At 38.7% G+C, this 24,740-nt stretch overlaps 7 protein-coding genes across 9 annotated transcripts; 3 read left to right on the top strand and 4 right to left on the bottom strand.

Moving 5' to 3' along the window:
* The first annotated feature begins 9 nt into the window (after positions 1-9).
* Positions 10-3,193, top strand: c9h22orf39 (chromosome 9 C22orf39 homolog). Of its 2 annotated transcripts, none has more exons than XM_029509717.1 (3): positions 10-97; positions 1,218-1,385; positions 1,480-3,193. In XM_029509717.1, the coding sequence occupies exons 1-3, from the start codon at positions 92-94 to the stop codon at positions 1,609-1,611; spliced, it is 306 nt and encodes a 101-aa protein (XP_029365577.1). In that variant the 5' UTR covers positions 10-91; the 3' UTR covers positions 1,612-3,193. The 2 variants fall into 2 exon arrangements, with proteins under 2 accessions (XP_029365577.1, XP_029365576.1); XM_029509716.1 differs by lacking the exon at positions 10-97 and adding an exon at positions 366-430.
* On the bottom strand, positions 2,219-4,142 carry mrpl40 (mitochondrial ribosomal protein L40). Of its 2 annotated transcripts, none has more exons than XM_029509713.1 (5): positions 4,002-4,142; positions 3,802-3,888; positions 3,412-3,567; positions 2,839-2,920; positions 2,219-2,727 (listed from the first exon to the last, which is right to left on the bottom strand). In XM_029509713.1, exons 1-5 carry the CDS (start codon positions 4,043-4,045, stop codon positions 2,500-2,502), a joined length of 597 nt encoding a protein of 198 aa, XP_029365573.1. In that variant the 5' UTR covers positions 4,046-4,142; the 3' UTR covers positions 2,219-2,499. The 2 variants fall into 2 exon arrangements, with proteins under 2 accessions (XP_029365573.1, XP_029365574.1); XM_029509714.1 differs by having other exon boundaries at positions 3,802-3,876; positions 3,996-4,060.
* A 271-nt stretch (positions 4,143-4,413) lies between these two features.
* acaa2 (acetyl-CoA acyltransferase 2) lies at positions 4,414-9,000 on the top strand. The gene is made up of 10 exons (XM_029511059.1): positions 4,414-4,525; positions 5,591-5,757; positions 5,863-5,991; positions 6,384-6,500; positions 6,594-6,741; positions 6,923-7,098; positions 7,559-7,688; positions 7,822-7,892; positions 8,231-8,385; positions 8,465-9,000. Exons 1-10 carry the CDS (start codon positions 4,510-4,512, stop codon positions 8,544-8,546), a joined length of 1,191 nt encoding a protein of 396 aa, XP_029366919.1. The 5' UTR covers positions 4,414-4,509; the 3' UTR covers positions 8,547-9,000.
* Positions 9,001-10,266: 1,266 nt separating this feature from the next.
* On the top strand, positions 10,267-13,067 carry rpl6 (ribosomal protein L6). Its single transcript, XM_029510532.1, has 6 exons — positions 10,267-10,497; positions 10,601-10,699; positions 11,235-11,378; positions 12,414-12,462; positions 12,586-12,770; positions 12,880-13,067. Exons 1-6 carry the CDS (start codon positions 10,291-10,293, stop codon positions 13,030-13,032), a joined length of 837 nt encoding a protein of 278 aa, XP_029366392.1. The 5' UTR covers positions 10,267-10,290; the 3' UTR covers positions 13,033-13,067.
* A 394-nt stretch (positions 13,068-13,461) lies between these two features.
* On the bottom strand, positions 13,462-15,417 carry dynll1 (dynein, light chain, LC8-type 1). Its single transcript, XM_029510533.1, has 3 exons — positions 15,328-15,417; positions 14,493-14,631; positions 13,462-13,834 (listed from the first exon to the last, which is right to left on the bottom strand). The coding sequence occupies exons 2-3, from the start codon at positions 14,622-14,624 to the stop codon at positions 13,697-13,699; spliced, it is 270 nt and encodes an 89-aa protein (XP_029366393.1). The 5' UTR covers positions 14,625-14,631; positions 15,328-15,417; the 3' UTR covers positions 13,462-13,696.
* An 806-nt stretch (positions 15,418-16,223) lies between these two features.
* On the bottom strand, positions 16,224-20,651 carry polb (polymerase (DNA directed), beta). The gene is made up of 14 exons (XM_029510449.1): positions 20,444-20,651; positions 20,152-20,209; positions 19,624-19,690; positions 19,194-19,268; positions 19,002-19,060; positions 18,810-18,859; positions 18,575-18,626; positions 18,377-18,431; positions 18,226-18,298; positions 18,072-18,142; positions 17,850-17,936; positions 17,659-17,726; positions 17,251-17,390; positions 16,224-17,132 (listed from the first exon to the last, which is right to left on the bottom strand). Exons 1-14 carry the CDS (start codon positions 20,502-20,504, stop codon positions 17,038-17,040), a joined length of 1,011 nt encoding a protein of 336 aa, XP_029366309.1. The 5' UTR covers positions 20,505-20,651; the 3' UTR covers positions 16,224-17,037.
* A 112-nt stretch (positions 20,652-20,763) lies between these two features.
* Positions 20,764-23,684, bottom strand: enkd1 (enkurin domain containing 1). Its single transcript, XM_029510448.1, has 8 exons — positions 23,393-23,684; positions 23,158-23,255; positions 22,717-22,941; positions 22,367-22,539; positions 22,111-22,254; positions 21,697-21,839; positions 21,431-21,567; positions 20,764-21,312 (listed from the first exon to the last, which is right to left on the bottom strand). Exons 1-8 carry the CDS (start codon positions 23,410-23,412, stop codon positions 21,152-21,154), a joined length of 1,101 nt encoding a protein of 366 aa, XP_029366308.1. The 5' UTR covers positions 23,413-23,684; the 3' UTR covers positions 20,764-21,151.
* Positions 23,685-24,740: the final 1,056 nt, after the last annotated feature.

The raw sequence follows: 24,740 nt of genomic DNA, 5'->3' as shown, positions 1-24,740 counted from the left end.
CTCTTTAAGCATGTTCATGAACTACCAAATAAGAGTCAAATATAAGAAGATGTCTGGAGTGAGACACATTTATTTAGGAAGAAGCAGTTAAATGTCGGTGAGTTTTCCAGCTCGGTCTGAGTGTGGGATTATGGGTAGAAATGAGAACACATTACCAAAATTGTATGAAACAAACTTGATTAAATTAAACAGAGTAAATGAATGTATCAAGCTTATTGGTACTAGTTCGGGTCGATTTCCTTAGTGTTCGCTTTCTTGAACACTATTTTTACAGTTTTGCTGTTGTCCTCAAGTGAATTTCAAATTAAGGGTCGGTGGACTGTGGTGGAGCTTTTGTTTTGAAAAGATATCGTCCCGGAAGTGCAGTGCCTTGTTGAAGACAGTGCTGCTAACGTTAGCAATGGACCGGTCTGAAGCAGTCAGGTGGAGGGTAAACCATCACAAACTGTCTCTTTACTTTCAGTAGTGTTCTCGGCAAAATGTCCGCACTCCTTCACCATGTTTTGCTTAACTGATAAAGTGTGAGGAGAGTTTAAATCCCAAACAAACAACCAGGAAAGCTGTTAGCTGCCGTGGCTACATTGCCAAAGTAACCTCAGCTAGCTGTCTGTGGGCTCCGACAGAAATAGCCTGCTGGCTTTATCTGACTTTGGAGACAATCCTCACTTTCAAATTTAAAGTGAATTGTGTTAACCGATATTTGAAACGTAGATCTTTCTGACGTGCTGCTGAACTACTGTGCTTTCTTCGTCTTTCAACTACACGCTGTTTTTGCACTAAAAAAACAAAAAGGAAATATCTATTTCATATTAGATTTAAGATGCCACTCTATGGTGGGCATTTGAGTTAGTTTATGTATGTATCTAAAAGTAGGTCTTACATCAGACATTATTGAATGAATTATTTGAATAACAAGCAAAATCTGTAAATTGTTGACAGATCATTGCAGATTCCCTTTATTTAGTTTCAGGAGTTATTTCTTCCAACGTCTGCTTACATGACTGTCCAATAATAATTTTCTTTAATAATTTCTATCTTTCTGCTTATATCCATCACACTTTAAGCACTCTTCAGATCAATGTTTAATATTCCCTTAAACTGTGGTAAAGCTAAAGTCAAGCAGCCATTCAGGGGAGATTCATAAGAAGAGAGTCAGTGTATATATACCTTTCTGTAATTATGCTGGTGATGATTCCTGTCTTTGTCTATCTGCACAGCCACCCCGGTCATGTGAAGACTACTGGAGTGAATTCAAACACTGTAAAAGCTTCAGGAATCGTTTCCACTACTACTACGCTTATGGTGCTTCCCCGTCCTGTCGCCAGTGGAAAGAGGACTACAGCAATTGCATAGAGTGGGAGAAACACAGAAGCAATGAAGCAAAGGTATTGCACAAATAAGATCAGCCTAAATTTGTTTCTTATGCCTGGACTCACGACTCATTAAAAAAAAAAACAACTATGTTTTTATACATTGCAGGAAGCATTGCAGATGAGTGAAAGGAATCGAGTTGCTGAACAAAAGAAGTTCACACCTGTGTGGAAACTCAGACAAGATCCTCCCAGAGACTGGCACATGCCCCTGAACGAGGAGAAACCTCAGGACTCCTGAACTCTCAATATTATTGACCGTCTGTGTCGGCTCCATGGTGGCCAAAGTGAAATGAACTTTAAATATATTCCATATTTTACTTCATGGACATAATGTCCTTCATAATTACAAACTGGCTATCACTCACTGTTATCTCAAATTGTGTTCAGAGTTTTTCTGTGAAGAAAAAAAAATATGGTCAGTATATTTGATGGGCAATGGCAGCATCTAGTGGCCAGTAAGGGAAAGACAGCAAATAGAATTTAATAGCGTGAATCATAACAAACTGCAAGGTTAGTGCTGTTTAAAAGTCATATGATGATTGTCAAAGTCAGTTGAAGTTTAAAATATAATGCATGTGTTTCTTTTAGTTGCAGTAAAGAATTGGCTGTGCATTGTTTTGATCCGGGTTAAATGGAAAACGTTGACGTAGCAGTTTCTCCTTCTACCAACTGTAATTACAATAGCAGCATAAGACTTATCCTCATCTATGGCAAAAGTGCTGTTTTCATCATGAATTGTTGATTAAGTATTCAGTTTTTTGCCTTCGATCTGATAGTGGATTTAGCTTTAAGTTAAACTAAAGCTTCAAATTAGTTCCACAAAAACTGCACCAGTAAAAAACAAATAAAATACATTTTATTTCCAGCTTCTTTTTATGTTTTATACAGACAAAACAATTTGATGCAACTTTGATGCAACAGTATGCTGTTGCATTTGATACAGGAATGAGAGAACTGATGAATATAGGCCTTAAACCTTTAATGACAACATAAGACATCATGTTCCCCATAACTTCACCTGAAGATTGTTAAAATGCTGTATCTTCATCTATTGACTCATTTTTAAACAAGGGCACATGTAAATAGCCAATAATACATGCAGAATAAGCTGACAACTGTTTTCTGATCACTGTACATAGACTTTAGTGATATCATTGTATTTCCCATCAGGAGCTTCATATATGGTCTTTGGTGGTGTGTTGGCAGGACCTTCATGACTGAAGGGAAATAGAAGGGGATCTGGCTTCAGTGCTGCCTGGTACAGCTCCTCAGACACCAACTTAAGCTCATCTAGTGCCTCCCTCTGTGCTTCAAGAGCAACTTCAACAGCCTTTGTTTCAGCCATGTGCTGCTTCTGCAAGAACAAGGACAGATTAGCGCAGCAAACATAACTTTTAGATCAAGATCAAGAGCATATAAAGGCTATATGAAGGCTTTAGTGATGGACGTTTGTTAGCTGACTGACCTGTGTGTATATACACCACTCTTTCAGCAGCAGGGCTCGACCCTCACTTTCCTCAAATGACAGCCTTGGCAATGGGCGCTGCCTATAGAGGAGAATAATAACACAAACATGTGATATACATATTCTGAAAGGCAAGAAAAAGGCACATTGAGTGAAAGAGGCAACTCACATATATAAGCAGATTCATAAAATATATAATTGGTAATTTTCATTTTCAGTAAGCCAGTTGTATGATGTATATAACAGTTTGCAAGACCCTAATGTGGAGAATATTCTATTGATTGAAAAAGCCAATAGAGGGGGATCTTTCTGTGACCTTGTTTAACAGGAGTGTTACAATAAAGAGAAAGGCATCTCAAAATTCTGTTTTTCATCCTTAAGATAAAACTCTTGAACTGTGATAATTGTGAACTAAATGTCTGATTGCTGGTTTTGGATTTCCAGCTGTCCAGACTGCCTTATTGATTCATTTATGCTGTTATCACTTACCACTTCACAACATGTCTAACAAATCCTGTCACTTTACAAAGAAAAGCATCAAAATGGGGACAACAGGAGGAAAATCACTTGTACCTTGTTTCATCCTGGCACTTGGCAGGTGTGATGAAGTCCTCTATTGGGATATATTCAGGAGGAACTTTCTCAAGCCTCTTTAGCTTCTTTCTCAGTCGTTCTCTCAATAGCTGTTCCATTCTTGGGTCCACTTTTTTCTTTTTTTTAGGCTCAGCCCTTTAAAAACACCAGAGACAGCTTTATGCAAGTGTAGTCAATAGCAGAATATCTTTTCAAACCAATATCTGGAATTACATCAATATATATGGTATAGTAATTTTTTCTCCTTTACATGTTTATGAAATAAAGTCACCCCTTACTGTTATATATATACTCTTTCTCCTTCACTGAAAAAGTGGGAGTTTACTTCTAATTTACAGGTAACCAGCTGTCACTCCCCCTGGATCTTACCTCAGAGGAGCGGACGTCTTCAGTGTCATCACCGGGACAAACCAAGCACTCGTGTTGACAGCATGATTGTGTTCTCTCGGCAGGAAGCTGTAAAACAACACACAGCAAAGGACGTGGTTGTGTGATTACTGAATAACCTTAGCTACGTTAGCTCCAAGTAGCTAACACATTGGAATCAGCGTAAAACTGTAGACACACACCTGGTCGCGACTCTGCAGACACAGCGAGATAAAGACACGGACATGTTTCCGCTGAGGGACGTCTCACTTCATACAAATCATACAAAAAAAAAAAAAAACGACACAAAACGCTCAGATGCAGCGACGCAACACTCTGCTCGTCCCCTAGCTGAGTGAGAAGCGGCGCAGGATGATGACGTCTGAATCCGCCTCCCAATTTTACATACGCATTTTCGCTTATTTTGTTTAGTAATAAATAAATGGCGTCAAATATGCGATAACGCGTAGTATTAAAACAATAACACAATTATTGACGATAAAAGTAGGCATAAAAAATGAATATTACAGATGACGTAGTTTGAGTTTATGTTTAACATTTTTGGCGAATCTCCCCGGATGGGTGACCAGATAGTGACGTCAGTCTTTAGGGGAAAGGTCGCAGAAGCGTTTGGTCTTTGTTCATGTTTGTTCACCTCCGGTGGATTCAGACGGAGATCAGTGGGGAGGTTTGGTCCTGACAGTGGTCATCATGTCCCTTCTCAGAGGTAAGTCTGCGCGGTTCAGCTCATCAGAAAGCTGAAAATAAAAGTGCTTATTGTTGGAGCGTCACGTTTCAGCGGATTATCATCAGTGATTTAAAAAATGAACAGCTTCGCCACGCAGTCTGTTTTCATTATCTGGTTGGGATGGCGTGAAACTTAAAATGAATTAAGAACGGCGAATATAGGCCAAAGGTGACAAGATGAACCTAATACACAATCACAGACATTTCCATAAAAACAGAACTTATTATGGAACAAAACAAAACATACAACAAAGCTGCGAAGACCCATTTAATTAACTTAACAATGTAGATTCTTTATCTTTAAATATTTCTATTCTACTTTATATCTATTCCGTATTTATCTCTCAGTATCTTTCTTATCACTGTAGCAGTTGAGCAGCATTAACGAGTTATGCACTAACATTATAAACAAAACACCAATTATTACATGATATATTAATTAAGAGGGAACACTGCTTTATACTGTTATATCAATTATATAGTTTATTAATTTTTTTTACATTAATTTATTAATTTTGTTATTATATAGTTAGTCAGTGAGTTAGTTTGCTTGTTTTTAGGGTCACTGAAAGAGGAGTCCAGTACATTGTTAAATGTATAGTGTATAGTTTGGTCTCTGATTAGAATCAAGAAAATTAGTTCTTGGCACTTGTGGGAAAGATAAAACTAACTTCAACCCGACTAATGAGTATGATACATGAATACTATAGCACATGAGAGGAAAACTGCTCACGAAGCAGGTTGATAGTATTTAAACTTTACATTAGCCTATTACACAGTATGGATTTTCAAAAAAGGCCCCTCATGCATGAGTTGGCAATTAAAAACATTTGTTATACCCATTTTTCAACATGACAGATAGATTTCAAATTATTCTTGGACTTGTGTTTTTACATTTATTTTAAAATATCCACAGATAAACTCATCCCTAAACATGAATTGTCTGTTTGTGGTTGTGAGTGCATCTTTGTGAATTGACTTGTACAGCATGTCCCACACTTCTAAATTCATACACTTGTACCAAACTGCTCCTTTTTTTCTGCAGGTGTATTTATTGTAGCTGCCAAGCGCACTCCATTCGGTACATATGGTGGTGTGTTGAAAGATCATAGTGCAACAGATTTGGCTGAGCATGCAGCCAAAGCTGCCTTCGCTGCAGGGGGTGTGGCACCAGAGCTCGTCAACAGTGTCATCATGGGTAATGTCATGCAGGTAACAAAGAGCTATCACAAGAAAATGGAAAACAATACTAATAATTAATTATTAATAATTAATAATTTGTTTGCTGACAAGTTTCCTCTCACTTTGCCCCGTCAGAGCTCAGCTGATGCACCCTACATTGCTCGTCATGTGGGGCTGAGGTGTGGTGTTCCCATCCCAGTGCCTGCTCTCACTGTGAACAGACTGTGTGGATCAGGTTTCCAGGCTGTCATCAATGGGGCTCAGGTAAGAATGCCATCAGGAAAACATCCTGGCAGGAATCCAAATGTCCAATAATTTGCAGTTTCATGAAATCTGAAACATCTGTTCTACCATATTGTTGACTTTTACTTTCATGTTGTTTCTGTTTATTCTTGACTTATACATTTTAACACTGAGGTAATACTTCATTATAGCATACTACTGAATTGCATTATATTCAGAGATGTTCCTATTATGCCCCATATAATTGAATTTATGAATGTCTGACATTGTCAACACGTTATGTTGGGTGCTAAAGAGAGAGTGATTGTGTGAACCTAACAAAGGAACCACTAGATGTGTAAATGACCGGACATATATTGTTGCTCAACAAACAAATGAACTAAACAAAAACCTGTTGCCTTGTGTTTTTGTAGGAGATTTGCCTAAAGGAGTCTGAGGTGGTGCTGTGTGGAGGTTCAGAGAGTATGAGCCAGGCCCCGTACGCTGTTCGCAACATACGATTTGGTACAAAGTTTGGAGTCGATCTGAAGGTTGGCTTTCTATTCATTTTCCCTGCTGCCCACAAATACAGCTTGTTATTAAACTCCAGACACCTTTGACACCTCTCCTCCTCTGCCCAACAGCTAGAGGACACTTTGTGGGCAGGTCTGACTGACCTGCACATCAAAACCCCGATGGGCATCACAGCAGAAAACCTGGCAGAGAAATACCAGATCACGAGAGAAAACTGTGATAACTACGCATACCAGACACAACAAAGGTGGAAGGCTGGTAAGATGCAATCTGTCTTTTGATGCCTCTTCTTTTCATGGTCTGCTTGGCCAAGATGCAATGAGACTAAAATGCATTACTTTTGAGCAGAAAGACTTGCAATTGTGCAGTCAAGAGGTTTCTGCATAAGACAAGTTCTTTCTTACGGTCTTAATTAAATCACAGCTTGTTCTATTTCTAGCTCACGAGGGGGGTCACTACACAGCAGAAATCGCGCCCATTGATGTGAAAGCTAAAAAAGGCAAAGTGTCCATGGCTCAGGATGAACACCCCCGACCTCAGACCACACTAGAACAGATGGCCAAACTGCCACCTGTCTTCAAGAAGGGAGGGACGGTTACTGCTGCCAACGCTTCGGTGAGCTAGAGCCCTAAAATGTGCCCTTGCTTTGATAGGACAACTTACTACGCTTATTTCAACAGTATTATGTTTTTCATAAAGTTTAACAAGAAAGATCGCTCTTGTTTTTGGCAAACATCATTTAAACCACATTGGGCAAAGTCACATTAGCATGTTGAGTCTACGAAGTTGTTTTTTCTCTGTAAATGAAAAATGTTTTGTTAGTTGTGCTTTGATTGAAAGTTTCCACCCAGCAGTGATACTTCAGCTCACTTATCACTCTTCTCATTGTTAGAAGATCAGAGGCATCACACAGCACCTGAAAATTTTATTCCGTTTTGCGTTTATTCAGTTTTAAAATTATATTTAATAATGTTCTTTATAGATCAGATAGTACAATATATTTTCTTTACTCCTTCTTTAAGAAATAGGTCAGTCTTACTAAATTTGTTTGTCAAATCAAATGTTTGATTTCCAGGGTGTATCTGACGGTGCTGCTGCGTTGGTGATTGCGAGTGAAGATGCCCTGAAACAGCACAAGCTGAATCCATTAGCAAGAATTGTTGCCTATCATGTGTCTGGCTGTGACCCGAGCATTATGGGAATTGGTGAGTGACACCACTATCATGGAGGTGCAATTTAACCCCTTTGAGAAAATAAACAATTAAAGGACCGTTGTGGCAACGTGATTCAACATGGTCTGTCACAGTAAGACTGTCTGGCCTTCTCTGATCATCTTAGGTCCAGTTCCAGCAATCACAGAAGCTCTTAAAAAAGCTGGCTTGACTCTCAACGACATGGATCTTGTGGAGGTTTGTTACCAAGAAAATGCCAATGTGGTCACATCCTTTCTTAGATTATATCACACATTTCAACAGTGATGGATAATCTTTTACTTGTGTGAAAGTAACAACAGAGCAGTCTAACAGTACAGATGTTTTACCAGAAACATGACCAAAACTACCAAAAGTAAATGTACTTGTTTTGAAGAAAAATATTTCCTCACTCATACATTGTTTTATATGACAAGTGGAGCCACCTGTTATAAAAGGAAAACTGGATCATTTAATCTGTTTTGGTCTCAAGCATTTTTTGATAAGATGAATTGATTAACTCATAGGTGCCACTGGTTTCATTTTCTTTTGCATAGGTGAACGAGGCTTTTGCCCCTCAGTACCTGGCTGTTTCTAAGGCTCTTGGTCTGAATCCTGATAAAAGCAACGTTAACGGTGGAGCTATTGCCTTAGGACATCCTCTCGGCGCTTCTGGAGCACGCATCACTGCTCATCTGGTTCATGAGCTCAGGTATCTTAGTCATTAGTAAACATATGTTCAAGTGTCAGCACATCAAGAAGCTTTAAATAATGAACTTTATTTCCAACAGACGGAGAGGAGGCAAGTATGCTGTTGGCTCTGCCTGCATCGGTGGTGGTCAGGGCATCGCCATTGTTCTTGAAAATTGCTGATTTAAGAAGATGCCAGAATCAGATGAATTCAGGTTGAAGACTTTCCCACACTTGCCTAAGAGCTAATTCATGTTCCAGAGTGTTGTACAAAAGCCCTGGCAGTCTGTTTTTTTTAATGCCTGAAATACAGATGTAGCTCATCAGTCATTAACTCACATGGTATATGATTAACTCTGATTAACTTTGATGGGTAAGGTGACTCCAAAATCTGATATATGCCATAAAATGGTGTCAAGGATTCAAGGAAGCTTTGTTGTCATACCAACAACATATGTGTGCACATGAGAGGGTATGAAATTATGAAGAATATGAGTATAAATGTATAAAATGTGCCTTAGTAAAAATACCTTGATCAACGATTAATATCACCAGAAAACATGTATGAACTATGATAGCTGATTTTGTTTTTTCTGTTTCACAAAAGCTCAATAAATGGAATTTTGAACAAAAAGAAAAAAGAAAAAGGAGTGAATTTCTCATTTGCATACTAGAGAGCAGTCTGTATTTTATGTGTAAGGGGCCAAAGCACTGGGTTTCCTTATGTGTCCTGACATCTGCAAAATGAGAAACGCTAATTATATTAAATTAATACTGAAGTAGAGAAGCATTTCATTTATTTAGTTTTCTTGTCCTGTTGTTGTGGTAGAGTTGATATGCGAATTGATTTGACGGCTGAACATAGTTTAATCTTTTTTTTTTTCAAAACATGATACTTGATTTATATTGTATTATCTTTATCTAATATATTATCTATATTCTAATATTATTGTATTATATTATTCATCTGATATTAGGAATAATATGTTCCAAAGACAGACTTAGGCGGTTGTTTAAAAACAAAAAAAAAATAAAACAAAACCTGGTCATTTCATTTTAATCGTACAATTGTGAGGGGGGCAGTAAAAGGACTACAAGGACCATCATACCGTACTTACGTCATCGCAATGGTTGAGCGTCCTTATATACGTCACATGCCCGGATGTCGGTCTTTTTTTCATAGCAAAGGTAAGACTGCCTTGCCTTCGCGTTACTGTGAGAATAAAATCTGCTTTCATCTGTGATATAGAACAAAAAATCCACATTTTAACCGTCAGGGGAAGAATCCGTATGTTTAGATGATACGTTAGATTCCGTTATTACCACGATTTATCCGCCATCTGTCTAATAATGAGCAGTTTCGTGTCTCGACAGGCCGCCGGCTAGCCTCCGTCTGTCCGTAACGTCAGCTCGTCGGCTGAAGGAAACGTATTGTGTTTTTTGCACTTGTGTGGATTAGCTCGGAGCTTCGCTCTCTCAAACTGGATATTGAATTGAAACTTAATTTGTCATATTTAGGAGTTTGTTTAGGTTTGTGTTTAGTCGGCAGAGGGACTCTTCTCTCCTGCGTTGCTAACCGCTAGCTGCTACTACTCATGCTTCTGCACTGGCCGTGGTTTTTAGCACTAAGCTAACTAAAAATAATGGTCTCTGAACTGGTTGAGTTTGTTCCTCATTCCTTCAAATTAATACAATAATAATGAAACCACTTCACAGTCCTTTACCTTCGAGGTTACTGTTGTCATTGTTACAATATGAGTATAGTATGAGTGTATGTAATGAATTGTAGTTAATAGAAGACCTGCAGCCCCATCTAACAGAAGTCAGTACTGTCCAACATGGTCTGAAAGTGCTGTTGTTGGTTTGGGATAATGAAAGAAGGTACCTCCTGTCACTGCAGCTTGTATATCAACAAATCCTTTTTCAGATGGCAGAGGGAGACAAGAAGCCCGACAAGAAGCCCGACAAGAAGACAGACAAGAAGCCCGACAAGAAGCCTGACAAGAAGCCTGCCAAGAAGAAGCATGGCAGCCGGAACCCGGTTCTGGCCCGGGGCATTGGCCGTTACTCCCGTTCCGCTATGTATGCCCGACGGGCTATGTACAAGAGGAAGACCAAGACCACTGAGACCAAGGTGACCAAGATCTATGATATCCTGCAAAATGAGTGATAAACAAAGCAGTACGCTCATGACAGTTGTTTCTTATGTTGCATTCTAATGACTCTGTTCGTTTCAGATAGAGAAAAAGCTTAAGGCAAAGCCAAGGGCCACCATTGTGAAGACTGTTGGGGGAGACAAAAATGGAGGCACTCGTGTTGTCAAACTGCGCAAAATGGTGAGTGAAATGATTAGTCTTGCCTTTGGTATTGAACGTTTCCAACCAATGGTGTCCAAAATATTGGATACGATCGTGCAAAGTAAAATAGGATTTTTGAGTACATGCATAACAAAATCAACAGTTATGCCCCAAAGCAGCTGTATTTTTATACTGATGTACAGGTCAGTCTACTAAAACCACTGGAAACGTATTGATAGGACAGGGAAATGGACACAAACTCAAGTCTCCAACATCAACACATCAAATCTCCAGTGTTTTAAGCTGCTCTGCTTGAAAAATAGGCTAACCTGTGGATGGCAAAATTGTAGATATAAGCCCACATGTTAAGTTTAATGGTCTGATAGAGTTCTATCATCACAAAGGTAGGCTAAGTAATAGAAGCCTGCTTTTTGAATGCAATACAGTTGGAAAGCAACTGTATCTACAGTGCTGGGACTCGTTAAAAGAACCTACTTTACATGTGTTTGTCATTACTTGGATCTTTGTAGCGAAAATTTTTTAAAATGAAAATGAATTTTTGTCCCCCTCCTAGCCCCGTTACTACCCCACAGAGGATGTGCCCCGTAAACTGAAGAGCCATGGGAAGAAGCCCTTCAGCCAGCACAAGCGGAACCTGCGCAGTTCCATCACCCCAGGAACTGTCCTCATTCTGCTCACTGGTCGCCACCGTGGAAAGGTGAGAATAGTTTGTAGTTCACAGCTTGAAAATGTGATTGCGCTTTTTAATTAGTAGGAACGCCTTACATAACTCTTTCAGAGAATTAGAACAACTTAGCAGGTGAATATGTAATGTCCTTTTTCGTGGCAAGGTGAGGAAGCAATGCACACTGGAAGCTTAGAAAAAGATGAGTCTGTAGTTTGATGTAGTGAACAAAATTGGCTTAATGTCTTTTCATATGCAGAGGTATTGCACAACCACCAAAGCCATGATCAATAATACAGATGGATGAAAGGATCCCTCCATGATTATATTAACTTTCAGAATATGAGCATTTTTGGACTTTTTTTAATTAACATCTTGTGCTCAATAGTAGAAATCATCTATAATTTATATAAAAAAAAAAAGGAACTGCAAAGCCTTTTGTATGCATAGACACTTTGCAGTGACATTAAAGGATTTGAATGAATTGTTGGCTTTTGAATTGGCGACATTAAAACATTACTGTTTACTACTGATTTTCCATAAGCAGACTGAGACCAGTCAAAAAGAAAACCAGTGATGTCCATGTTGTGCATTACATTTTTTGCTGAAGGAAACATTCTTGGTTGAACATCAGTATAATCACGCATGCTGGATACCACAGACGCTGTCCTGCCCACTCTCAAACACTACATGGGCATGTTATGGAAGCAAGAATGCCCACACAGATTTGAGCAGTGGCTGACCTAAATAGTGTTTTAACTGTGAAAATGACAGGCAGAGAGCCCTCAATAAAACATTAGAGGTATATGTCAAGGAGATGTCTTAATAGCTTGGGATGAAAGTGCCTTACAGAGGATTAATTTTCACTTATGACAGATTGTTTTTTTTTTTTTTTTTGTTTTTTGTTTTTTTTGAGATCACTGCTTGAGTTCAGTAGTCAAAGGATCCATTTTGTGAGTCCAAGTTGGCACTAAATACACGTTTTTGATGTTGTAATTGGGAGCACTCTGTGAAATGCTCTAACTATAGTAGCCTCATGTCTATGCTTTTTTTTTTTTTTTTATATAGCGTGTGGTGTTCCTGAAGCAGCTCTCAAGTGGTCTCCTGCTTGTCACTGGTAAGTGGATGCTTCACGTGGTTTAAAAAAATGTAGCTAATATGAACTGTGCATAATGCAGAAGAATCATTGTTTGGCATTTTAATTGGTCCTTATCTAACTTTTGTTTTTGGATGTTTTTAGGCCCTCTTGCTGTGAACAGAGTACCTTTGCGCAGAGCTCACCAGAAATTTGTCATTGCCACTGCCACCAAAATTGACATCTCTGGCATGAAGGTCCCCAAGACTCTCAACGATGCCTACTTCAAGAAGAAGAAGCTGAGGAGACCCCGTCACCAGGAGGGAGAGATCTTTGACACAGAGAAAGAGGTGGGCTAATCTATATATTGTCTTCAAAGTGCTAAATTTTGTGTCTTCTTTGGAGTCTGGTTGCCAGATAATGATACCTGACTCAGTAGTTTCTGTTGTTGATTTGCAGAAGTACCAGCTGACAGAGCAGAGGAAAGAGGACCAGAAGGCTGTTGATCGTCAGCTCTTGCCCCTCATCAAGAAAGTACCTCAGCTGAAAGGATATCTGCGCTCATCCTTCTGCCTGTCTAATGGCGTCTACCCCCACAAGCTGGTTTTCTAAATGTGTTGCAATAAAAGTACCATCATCTTACACCATCTGTTGCCTTGTGTGTTCTGACATTACAGTAAGTGACAGTTTTGATGTTTCCTAGTCAGTTTGCTATTAGCTAAAAGCTATTTTAGCAACTTAAGTGAAACATGCAAATGGTAAATACACCATTGCAGCTCTTGCTGCCCAAATCTTTTGCCAATGAACTTGTTTTGGCAGTTAACACAATACAAAAGCTATTTTCAGTTTTACATCAGCATGAGGTGCATGAATTCAATAACAAAGCTTTGACTGTTAATTGGTCAGTTGATCACGTGGAGTCTTCACTGTACCTATCACTCAAGGTAAAGAGTATCAGGTAATAAAACTATAAATGTCCTGGTTTTTGTTTTTTAGCATATAGTGAAACAGTGCAAAGAAACGACCACACAAGACATTGGACCCAGACAGCTTAACAGCTACGCTTTAATTAAAAAAATGACATGTCTAATGTAACAAGACAAAAATAAATACAAGTGTTTCATCTCTTTAACATGGCCACGGTTTTTATCCTCAAAAACAAAGTAGAAAGCAGCACAGAAAAAGGCAGCGGCCCCTTGCCAAGGAATGATAAGTGCCTTTGTCGAGTCAGTCAGTATGTATGTATGGTTAGCTGGTGTGGGGAAAATGCATTCCCTCAGCCGGACTTGAACAGCAGAATGGCAACCTGGCCCAAGTAGAAGTAAATGAAATGCTTGGTCTCATGAGTTACATAACTGCCAAAGTTCCTCCCAACAATGCAGTGCCAGGTCGGGTTGTATTTCTTGTCGAACTCCTGTGTGAGACAAAAATGCAAAGATTCAGAATTTTATGAAAAATATTTGTATACAAGGCAAACAACAACCAAATGAAAAAAAAAAAAAGTTATAGTGAAGCTTGTCTATTTTTAAAGGGCATCATCCACCAAGGAGTGCACATAGATTGCTGCAGCTGGGGTAAATGAACATTACTTAAATTAGGGGTTGAGCTGTTAATTAGCCTTCTTTTGAAGAATCTTGGTAAAATTGTGCAGCCAATCATTGCAATTTTAGGAAACAAAAAAATTTAACAGAAACTTTACATCACCTACTGTGAAAACGGACTTAAAGTGTTTACCATCATGACTCACTATGTTCCTATCTCCTGAGCAAGAAATGCCATCATCAGAAGAGAAAAAAAACTGGCTATGAGGGTTGTGAAGGACGGTCGGTCCAAGAGGAATAGTTTTCCTCAGGAAGAGTGGAAACAATTGGAAAGAGCAGAATGTGTGTGTAACCGCTCTGATGCATGGGGTGGTTGGTGAGCGAGCGCAGAAATTGTTTTTCATGACAAGTTCTAGGCACTAGTCACTGAAAAACCGCATCCACTCCGATAGGAAAGATCCTTTTGGCACAAAGTTAAGAAGAAGAAAGTGACACTGTGAGAACCACCCGCATCACCAGCTGTGCTTTTACCTTTTTGATGTATGCAGCTATGTCTTTCTCGATGTTGTACTTCTCCAGGGCCTGTGTGGCACACTCCACGGCGTCCTGCTGCATGTCCTCCGACATGTCAGCATTTTTTATCACGGCCTTTCTGTCAGACATGGTTGCCCTGGGAAACCAAAACACATTGGGGGATGATAATCTTTACGGACACACACACACACTAACACACTACAATGGACCCCGGACCCCGTGAGTCAGAGCAGCCCCGATCATCGAGGGAAACGGTGCTGTATGGGAGAGACCGTGTAGCGTCTCATCAGCCACTGAGGAATAAAACACACTCAGTCACTTATTATATAATAACGGAGCCATTGTATTTGAACTGGCCATTTCTACAAGTGTTGCATAACAACTTCCATCAGCGACGAGCCCGCTGGATGCGAGCTCTGCGTAGTTTCTATGGATACGCGAGACGTTTTGAGATAATCGTCAGAAAAAATAAATAAATTAGCGGAGATTTTATCAGGAATCCTGAGAAACGGGTTAGATTTGGGGGAAATGAGAGCAGGTTTCTGCGACAGCCTGGTGTTAGAGAGCAGCGGGCCATCGAAATAAAGTGTCACAATAAGACAGTGCTCGGAGTAAATGATCCGAGCTGAGGTGTCACCGTCAGGGAGGTTTGCTAACAACATCTCGCCACATGCACACGGAGCCATGATGAGCTGCTGATTAGCTGCTCATTCATCCAGCAAACGGAAAAAAATAAACGACGTTTTAGGCAGATATCGTACAGCTTCGATGTAAATAGAGTAAACATCTCACGGTTATCTGCATGCAGGCTTTTTTTTCTCCTTTAATTTACCTATTAGCCTCCTGTGTAGTTTGAAAGAGACGACTGCTTCTCCAGCGACAACTCCCGCGAAGTGGTTGACACAAAAGTAATGTGGGTGTGTAACCGTAGGAGACTGCTGCCTCGACGTGTTCTCATTGGCCGATATTAATGTACTCGGCGAGGTCATTGGTTGGACGGGGGGCAATCTTTCCGGTGTTTCTGGCTGCGTTTTATTTCAGACCATCATGCCTTGCGGTGCGAGTGTTGCCACAGCAACCACCGTAAACAACTAGCTTGGCGAAAACGCCATTGGATCCGACAGTGTTATTTATTTATTTATTTATTTATTTTAATAGCGAGTTTCATCTGACCGTATATTGTCATAAATGTGCATGAATATTTAAACTTAAACAAATGGAGATGTCAAATGCTGATGTTTTTGTTTAACGTCAGAGAGACTTTCTGAACACGGATGTTAATGTTAAGCACGTGCGGGGAAGTGTAAATCCTGAGTACTATTTTGGCATTTGAAACGTGAAAAACATGAACAACATACAAAACGTATTGGCAGAGAAAATCCTAGAGCCTACCATTTTGTACCCATTTGAATCACCTCCTATGTTGTTACGGCTGGAAAATGTTTCTGTGATAAGAAAAAAAAATAAATAAAAAAAATCCTCCATCTTATCTTCTATGATCGAAAAGGCCCACCTGCTGCGTCCCATTTCAACTTGTGGAGGCTCTATTTTTAAAACGAACATGATTCGAAAAAATGGAAGTGAAAATGAAAAAACAGTTGGACTTCAACAGTCCCATTGTTTGACATAAATTGTTTCCTGTATTTATCATAAACATCCACAAGCAAGACTTTCCTTATATTCAGGTTTTGTGTTTCAAATGAAATGGCAAAATACACTATAGCAGTATGCAGGCAATAAGTTTATTATCTTATCTATGGCTTTCCAATGGCCCCCTGAAAACTGAAATCACAAGAATTCCCTGACTGTCACACCTAATCAATTTCACACAAACACATACAATGGAAGTCTCTCGATGTAAGTTATATTCCATCACAGATTAAAAAAAAAAAAAAAAAAACTGAGGAATTTGTTCAAAATGTGTGTATGACCATACAGCTAATTAATCATAAATAATGTTTGCATATTGCATTATTCCTCCTAATCTATTATTTTGCACAAATTGGAAGAAGTGTACTACACGTTTAAAAACTTACATTTCCACGGAGAGTGACTGACAAACTACTAGAATATAGTAATGACACTGCAGCCTTGTCTGAATGTGCAATAACTACACAAAAACACCAGTGGCACAACTTGTTGTAAATGCCATGATAGTGGTGGTGACAGAGTCGACATTGTTCATGATGGACAAGTAACAATTGTACCAAAGTCAGCCTGTTTTAGGACTGTTCTTGCCTTGTTAAAATAATTTTCTGGAGTATGAAATTCTAAAATGTATGAAATACATTTAAATGAAATAAATTACCATTCAGCATGACCTAAAAACAGTTTTTAAATAACTGAGCCCATAAATCTTCATACACAACATAGAAAAATAAAACTATTGCAAAACTTGCAATGACTTTCACAGCTGTTTTCTTTTCAATAACATAGTTGAATGGTATGTGAAAGAGCAACACATAAACACGCATTTGTACACATGCTTCAAATCTTGTTTGCAGGAAAGCTCAAGCCTTAAAATAAAGATGAAACTGTAACTTCACTCGCTGCGGTCCTTCGGCTCTCTATATCTGTATTGGATGTATTCAAAGATGTCTCTCTCGCTATCCACCAACAAAGGCTCCCCTGCCATACCTACAAAAATTAAACCAATAAAAACAGCTGATATTAAAATCTGAATGCATTAATCACAGGTTACTGACTCAAGTGACTGGAGTTCAAAAGCTTTGTGTCATATTTGACCAAGACTCACCAGTGACGCCAAGTGGTCGTATGGTGTACTCATTAAGGGTGAAGCCTTTCTCCAGAGCATGAGTTCTCATGTTTTTATTGAAGATATCACTTCCAGTGAAATACAGGACACCACAGTAGTACTGGTCCTTGGGAATTAACCTTGGGAAAATGGGAAAAGAACAATCAGAAAGCAGGATAAAAACAGCTAATTTCGATGAAAAAGAGAACAGAACTTTTTGCTTTTAAGGCTTTGAAGGCTTGTATGGTAGTAGGTGTTGTGTTACTCAAAAAGCACAATTATATTCCCTCACCAAGTAAAATCCTATCATTACCCTGACAAAGAATTAAGAATCACAATCCATGTTACTGTATTAATCTGTGATTAAAAACAGATATAAAAACATTAAAGAAATATGAAGTGGGTCACCTGATATCAATACGCCTGTGGAGGTATTCTTCCTCATCTTCATCACTCTGCTGCAGCTGGCAGACTCCCTAGAAAAACACAATCCAGAACATTGTGACCACAATCATGTGTTTTTAGTTACTGAACTAATTACGTTCCCAGTCACAAAATGTACAGCCGAGCACACAAGACCTAATAAGTTCATGCCTCACCATGAACTTTGTGTCTCCTTTGGACAGAGTGTCAGTAACAAAGCCAATGGACTCCAAATGGTCAACAACAGCGTGGAGGAGCTTGGGCTGAAAACAAAAAGTGTAAAAAAAATAAAATAAAATATTATAGAATATGAAAGATAGAATGAGTCAACCTGCAGGCTATGATAACAGACAGCATTTAGAAGAGAATTAGTGGGCTTCAGTAGAGAAAATTCTTACCTGTTTCTCAGTTTGAGAAGTGTAGTTTGGGTGGGTCAATAAAATATCAATATCACCACTTGATGCAGCTCCTGTAAATGTAAAACATGTGATTCAATATCCTTGATTCACATGTATCCTATCCTTCATCAAGGGTGATAAGCTTGAGTTTTACCTCTCCTGTAACTTCCACAGATGGTTCCAATATAATCTGTATCAATTTTCTTCAACTCTCCAAGAATGAGTGTCTAAATGAAACCATTAGTACAGAATTAGAAAAATCTAAATATAAGTGAAAAATACAGGAAAATATAAAGCTAAATCACCTCCATCTTTTCCATTTCAGCACGTGGAATCCGTTTCTCAAACTCTTCAAAGTACCTAAAGGCAACCAAGTATGTAAAGCAAAGCTCATGTATCAATGAAGCCAAAGAATGACTATTTTTATACTGATGAAGTGCAAAATTTGGAAAAAAATAAAATAAAAAAATAAATAAATTATACAACAACTGAGCCAAACTTACTTAAGTCCAATCTGTTGATGATGGTTGAGCTTGTGCTCAATCTTTTTCAGATCTAAGAACAGCAAAAAAAATAACACTGAATAAAACTGTGCAACACCGTCACTGAGTTGATGGCGGCCTAGCCAATTGTTGAGCATGAACTATAGTGTGTCTCAAACAACGCATAGCCATACAGAAGAATAAGATTAACTACTGTATTTTAACAATTATAACGAAAGTCATTAGCTTTACAAACCTTCTAAGTTTTTCACCCCTTCATCAAAAAACTTCCTTGCAGCAGCAGGGCTAAAGTCAGGACACAAAGGAAAAAGCAGTTTGTTACATGAAGCACCAAAATAAACCTACATGAATCTTGCATCCCTCTGACAACCGTTAGCTGTTGAATTAGTCAGTGTGCAGTCTTTTGATATGGATTGATAACACATACCCAATTCCAGTAACTCTGGTGAGGAAATTGATTGAAGAGCTTGTGTCATCATTTCTGATCTATAAGAAATTATAAAAATGCACCACAGGTAGCATTAGGTTATTTATGACATGTTGATAATTAAGCTCTCATTAAAAAAAGAAAAAAATATATATAGTGTGTCAACAATAATTCCCATGTCTAAAGACTTGCCTTTTCCAGTTTCCGTAGTTTTCCAGTTTGTAGGAACTCATCAATCTTTTCTGCTATTTTAGCTCCAACACCATCCTGTTGAAAAATGAAAACAAACACAAGGGCTCAAAAGAGTGCAATCTGTAGAGGTTTGATGCAGATTACATTCAGAACTCTGTTGGCTGTAACTGAAAAGAAAAAGGATGTCTATTTATCTATAAATCATCATTTTTTAAAAATAAAGACTTCACACCAACAATTTTACCATGTCTTTAACGACAACTATTGAACAATATAACATTGCAAAGGTCAGTCTGTGCTTGTTTGAACAACACAAAATTTCACACATCTGTGCTACTAATGTCACCACGCTAATTTATCCCAAATTAACCAATGTAATGATTGCAACAATACCCCATGAAAACATTAAGGTTGTATACAGTGCACATACAAGTTTTTTGGCCTCTTCTCCATTTCTGATCTTGGTAGGGTATTTGGCGATGGTAGATGCTGCTTTCCTAGTCACAAAGCAAAAGAACATTTATGCACCAGGAGAAAAAAAAAAAAAAAAAAACAGAAATAAAAAGCTTTGAACTGAATTTCTGCTGTGTCAGTATTAAAAAAAAGCTGTAGTGGTCATAATCATTGAGTTAGTGCCCCACCCCACCTAAGTGTGTTATTTATTCAATATATATTCGTACTACCATAAATTTCATGAAGCTTATACTGATTAATTCCTGATGACTCTTTTTAAAAAGTCTTTTATATACATTAACCATGTTATTTTTCAGGTTAGTAAATTAAAAACATTGAATCATCGTTTAAGGCTTTTACAGAATTCTGCTGCTCAAATTTGAACTGAAACCTACATTTTTTATCTTGTCCTTTCTCTATCTTGCACGACCACTTATGTAATGGGGTTTCAACAGCACTATATTTATTGTTATACACTAATATCTCCAAATCCCACCTCACTCACCTGTATGCGTTGTACTTGTGTATCGCCCTGTTGACATTTTTTTCGTAATTGGCCAGCTCTGGAAACAGAAGTAAGACACTGAGGAAGCCATTTAAAAATGGGGCATTTAAATGACAAGAAAGAGGCCATGAGCCCAAGCGAGGCACTCGAAAGGGAAATCGCCATTAGGTCAGTTTAACAAATAAGTGATCCAGAAGAAACGTTTGTTACTTTTAAAAGCAAAAACGGACCAAGACAACCGGGAGCTAGCTGCTGTTAGCGGAGTTTAGCCGTCTGATTGCTCTTCACGTACCCACAAGAAAGTCTGTGATTCCCTCATTCAGTGATTCCTGCGGCGCTTTCCTCTTGCTCATTGTGAATTTGACAAGCTCCCAAATATAACGTCCTTTGGAAATTCAAATGGCCTTATAAGCATGCAAAAAAAGTACACCCCTCTTTGTATCTTCAGCTAGCCCTTAGCACATTAGCTAGCTCACGCAGAACAATGACCAACGGACGTCGACGTGGTGGAACGTGCGTAATACGTCATAGTTTCAGCAGTGACGCGTGTTATTGCCTTTTTTTTCTACTCAAATGAAGCAGTTTATTTTTCTGGGTGCAATTCACGTTTTTAATATAAAACCAAGTGTAAAATACAGAGTCTTCACAGAAATCACCTACTGTCAGTGTTACACAAAAAAACAAGAACAAAATAAATCACATCTCCAAAGGATACTTTAGGAACTGAGTTAGGAGTTTACAGCACCTTCACATCTTTTTATCCAAGAGAAAACTACATGTTGATAAATAATTAAACTTCGGTAGTCTCACTGGTTAACTTAATGCAATAATCAAACCATTTCTAATATGTTTTTTCCTATTGTGCATTGTTAAAATGTATATACAAGGTTCAGTGTTATGCAACATGATGCAACTACAAAACAAAAATATGAATCTCAATAAAGCAGTGGATTTACAAAATCATGTCCCCTCCCTTCTCCCATCTTTTATTTCTCCTGTGTTAGGAATCAATTTTTATATAAACTTTGTCCCTGGAGAATATTTTAATTGCCTCTTCAATTTCAGAAAGACGACAATCAAGGCGAGCTCTTCGTGAACGGAGGCTCAGATTGTCAGCTTTGAGGGGGAGTGACAGCAGCTCAGTCACCAGGGAGCGATGAGCTAAGGGAAGATCAGCAACAAAAGTGTTAGGCTGTTATATGTTCACATTATAGTTTACATTAAGTGTATGTTGTCATTATAAATGTAAGGACAGTGATTAAGAGAAATTGAGACATACTCTCTTTGAGGGATTTCAGTGTCTCCTGTCTCTCATTCTCAGGCATCAGTGTATGACCAGCTGGTATTGTTGGATCAGGTGTGTTCCTCCTCCTCTCTTCCTCCTCTTTACGCCATTGCTGTTTCCTCTCCTCAAGACTGTGAGTGTATGAGTGTTTAAATAGAATTAAATGTGAGATAGAGAAAACAGATGAGCAATATCAGGGAATGGAAAGGCGAAAGCAGTTAAAAAACAGAAAACAAAGGTAATAAAGTACAAGTACTCACTACAGAGGCACCTTTCCTTTAACTGCACTGGGCACAGGCTTATCTCTTAGGCTTGGCTGTGATTGGGACCGCCGCAGCACAGTTTTTCCTGCAGCTCTCGCATTGTGTTTTATGAAGTCTATATTCTGACCTTTCACCTGTAACTGTATTCAAAAATAATGATGTATGTAACACTAATATAAAACATTAAAATTGATGTTATATATGATATATAACACAACCTAAAAAAAAAACTTATCTTTATATATTGAATAACCCAGGTTGGGTTAGGGTTAATACAACAATTTCAAGTGCTATTCTTCCACTTTATTCTCTCCTCTGTTTAACATGAAAAAAACCTGATCTATAAACGACACCGCTTATTTGAGTATATGACTGTTTCTCAAAGAGTAAATATTTATTGCTAATTCTCACTTGCAAATCCTGGTCATCTGCAGAGTTGGAGGACGCAGGGCGTTGCAAAGCTTTGGCCTGTGGTTTTTGTGGGACAGTAAATCCACCATTAGAGTGGGCCTTCAGAAATTTTTGACATTGGGGTTTGACAGTTGGACTTGAAACCTGTGTGGAAGAAATGTTATAAAAAAGAAATCCAGAGGAAATATCTGTATCAAAAGGTTTCTTTCTTTTCACCTTTTCACCAACTTCCAACTGTTGCAGTAACATTCCTTACCTGCAGCTGTGCCATGACCCTAGAAGGGACATTCTCGTACTTGGAGGAGGTCCAAAGAGCTTTGACTGGAACCGGACGAGATTGCGCTCTCTCAACTTCTTGCTCCTTGCATCGCCTCTGAACCTCCCGGAGACGACGGACATTCTCTTTACTAAAGTCATGTACTCGCTGTTCTAAAGGCCAGAATAAAAGATGCTATTTAATTTTCTGCAGGTTTGCTGTGTTAATAACACAGGAATTTGAAAATTTTTAATAAAATTAAATTCTGACGGACCATCCTTTGAGATAAAGTAAGCTTGTTTGTTTGTTTTTTTAAGTAGAACATTATAAATCAGAAAATCAATACTTACTCTGTTTTGGAACAGGAAGGACTGAAAAACCATCTAATTTGAGTAGCTCCCCCACTATGCCTCTTTGTCCTCGTTCCAAAATATGAGAAGCATTTGGTCCAACACGTGGAGGATGTGCTGGGGCACGAGCACTGTAGCAGCCAGGGTACAACACAGGATCTGGAGCAAGTGGCCCAGGGAGGAGGGCCAAAGTCCCATCACGGTTTCCCTCTAAACGCCCACGAGCTGAAGAAGTAAACAAAAAAACAAACAAACAAAACAAAACACAGTAATGTTACCTAGGGCCAAAATGTATATCATATAATAATGTTTTCATTATGGAACGTCAATGGCCTTACAGCTGTAATATCTAACAACATTGAGAGAGCTATCTTACTAGAGAAATTCACATTACTGACATCAACACATATTTCCATACAAAACAACATGGTCACATCCAACCTGAAGCAGGTCGTCTGTAGTACTGAGGAAACAGAGAAGGATCTGGAGGAATTGGCCCAGAAATCGATGACGGCCCCTCACACATCTGAAGATGTATACTGTAAAGTTAAAAAAACTAGGCTGCAGTCAAGCACATATATTTCTCACAGTGATAGGTAACTATTGCTTTGTGTTAAGCTTTGTGTGTCAAGTTTCTTGTGTTTCTCTAAAAAAACAAGACTGTAATTCATCCCACCTTCTGTTGAACCTGCTCATGAACCAGATCACACAGACTGACTGTATACGGCTGTGCAGAAGTGCTTCTATCAGTGATCAGTGTCCATATTGGTTGGTCGAATGAATGAATGAGTCAGTCGTTGTTTCTTCCCTCTCTATTAGCAAAACGACGGCGTCCAGCTGTAGCGAAGCTCCATTAGCTTGTAAAGTCGGGTGATCAACACACGCTGTGTCGACGAATTCCTGCTCAGAAACGACCCACAGCCGGCCTTTAAACAAACAAACAAACAAACAAAGTCACGTCGGCCAAACAACTCTAACCGACGAAGTTTCCTGGAGGAGTGGATTTGATTTGTTTACCTTTAACGCCGCCTTGTTTATCCGGTGAGGATTGTGTTCACGCGCGCTGATGACGCTTGTTTAAGTAGTGCTCACCATGACAACGGCGCAGCCGCGTATAGAAATAGATCCGACAGAAAAGAGGAGGCGGAAGGAGAAGGGGAGACGAAGAGAAAGACTGGGATTATATTATGCGTTCAAAAATGTATATAAACCCTTTAATCGACAGGTTTAAATAAGAAACTGACACAGCTGTGGAGTAATAACAGTATCGATCACAGATATGGCGCATCAGTTTGGAGAACGGCCATCAAAGTGACTGCTGACAATCACATTTACAATAATGGTGATATTAATGATAAAAGCACGACATTTATTTTACAGGAACAATTTTAGGAACAAAACATAGGAGACATTTCCTGCTTTGGTAGGTGCTCAGCAGCGCCTCTTTTGCAGCGGATTGAGCTCTAGCAGCTGTATTTCTGTGTGGTGAACATCTCTTTAACTCTTTAACATTAATATATTTACGGAGCCCCCAAAGTCCCAAAAGGTGGGATGTTTTTTTGTTTATCTTGTGCACACAAGTTAATATTTTGTGGGAAAAAGTTATTATCATGTGAGAAAAAGATAGTCATATTGTTCTCACATGATAATTGTCTTTAGAGAACAGGTTATGTTTGAAGACCACGTTTATAGCTTTGAATAATTCGTTAATTTCTCAGGTAAGTTTAAAACATGGCGCCATTCATTGATTTATTTGAATAGTCTTTTTTTTTTTTTTTTTTTTTTTTGGTGAGTGAGATGGTTGAAGATTACGGAGCCTCGAAAGTCCCAAAAGTTTTTTTTTTATCTTGTGCGCACAAGTTATTATCTTTAGGGATGAAATTATTATCTTGTGCGTATAAGATAAAAAAAAAAAAACTTTCTGGGACTTTAGGGGCTCTGTACAATCTGAAATGACCGCCGGCAAATATACTCCTTGTTTATAAGCGATATAAGCTGGAGGTCATTTCCCCCCAAGTGGTTCG

This window comes from Echeneis naucrates, chromosome 9 (genome assembly GCF_900963305.1).
Source record: "Echeneis naucrates chromosome 9, fEcheNa1.1, whole genome shotgun sequence".
Taxonomy (NCBI): domain Eukaryota; kingdom Metazoa; phylum Chordata; class Actinopteri; order Carangiformes; family Echeneidae; genus Echeneis; species Echeneis naucrates.
This window is presented reverse-complemented; position numbering and strand designations above follow the sequence as displayed.

What these genes read in the sequence shown, in the direction of transcription:
- c9h22orf39 (XM_029509716.1), top strand. Translation starts at nt 401, where the DNA reads ATGGACCGGTCTGAAGCAGTCAGGTGGAGG. An exon ending in CTGAAGCAGTCAGGTGGAGG is followed by an intron (nt 431 to 1,217) that starts GTAAACCATCAC and finishes CTATCTGCACAG; the next exon opens with CCACCCCGGTCATGTGAAGA. An exon ending in ACAGAAGCAATGAAGCAAAG is followed by an intron (nt 1,386 to 1,479) that starts GTATTGCACAAA and finishes TATACATTGCAG; the next exon opens with GAAGCATTGCAGATGAGTGA.
- mrpl40 (XM_029509713.1), bottom strand. Translation starts at nt 4,045, where the DNA reads ATGTCCGTGTCTTTATCTCGCTGTGTCTGCAGAGTCGCGACCAG. An exon ending in AAGTGCCAGGATGAAACAAG is followed by an intron (nt 2,921 to 3,411) that starts GTACAAGTGATT and finishes TCTCCTCTATAG; the next exon opens with GCAGCGCCCATTGCCAAGGC. An exon ending in AGTGGTGTATATACACACAG is followed by an intron (nt 2,728 to 2,838) that starts GTCAGTCAGCTA and finishes TTGTTCTTGCAG; the next exon opens with AAGCAGCACATGGCTGAAAC.
- acaa2 (XM_029511059.1), top strand. An exon ending in TTACTGCTGCCAACGCTTCG is followed by an intron (nt 7,099 to 7,558) that starts GTGAGCTAGAGC and finishes TTTGATTTCCAG; the next exon opens with GGTGTATCTGACGGTGCTGC. An exon ending in CATCTGGTTCATGAGCTCAG is followed by an intron (nt 8,386 to 8,464) that starts GTATCTTAGTCA and finishes TATTTCCAACAG; the next exon opens with ACGGAGAGGAGGCAAGTATG.
- rpl6 (XM_029510532.1), top strand. Translation starts at nt 10,291, where the DNA reads ATGGCAGAGGGAGACAAGAAGCCCGACAAGAAGCCCGACAAGAAGACA. An exon ending in CCAAGACCACTGAGACCAAG is followed by an intron (nt 10,498 to 10,600) that starts GTGACCAAGATC and finishes TGTTCGTTTCAG; the next exon opens with ATAGAGAAAAAGCTTAAGGC. An exon ending in TTGTCAAACTGCGCAAAATG is followed by an intron (nt 10,700 to 11,234) that starts GTGAGTGAAATG and finishes TCCCCCTCCTAG; the next exon opens with CCCCGTTACTACCCCACAGA.
- dynll1 (XM_029510533.1), bottom strand. Translation starts at nt 14,624, where the DNA reads ATGTCTGACAGAAAGGCCGTGATAAAAAATGCTGACATGTCGGAGGAC. An exon ending in TAGCTGCATACATCAAAAAG is followed by an intron (nt 13,835 to 14,492) that starts GTAAAAGCACAG and finishes TGTCTCACACAG; the next exon opens with GAGTTCGACAAGAAATACAA.
- polb (XM_029510449.1), bottom strand. Translation starts at nt 20,504, where the DNA reads ATGAGCAAGAGGAAAGCGCCGCAGGAATCACTGAATGAGGGAATCACA. An exon ending in CTGAAATGGAAAAGATGGAG is followed by an intron (nt 18,299 to 18,376) that starts GTGATTTAGCTT and finishes GGTTTCATTTAG; the next exon opens with ACACTCATTCTTGGAGAGTT. An exon ending in CTGTGGAAGTTACAGGAGAG is followed by an intron (nt 18,143 to 18,225) that starts GTAAAACTCAAG and finishes TTACATTTACAG; the next exon opens with GAGCTGCATCAAGTGGTGAT.
- enkd1 (XM_029510448.1), bottom strand. Translation starts at nt 23,412, where the DNA reads ATGAGCAGGTTCAACAGAAG. An exon ending in CCTTCCTGTTCCAAAACAGA is followed by an intron (nt 22,540 to 22,716) that starts GTAAGTATTGAT and finishes TCTGGCCTTTAG; the next exon opens with AACAGCGAGTACATGACTTT. An exon ending in ACTGAAATCCCTCAAAGAGA is followed by an intron (nt 21,313 to 21,430) that starts GTATGTCTCAAT and finishes ATCTTCCCTTAG; the next exon opens with CTCATCGCTCCCTGGTGACT.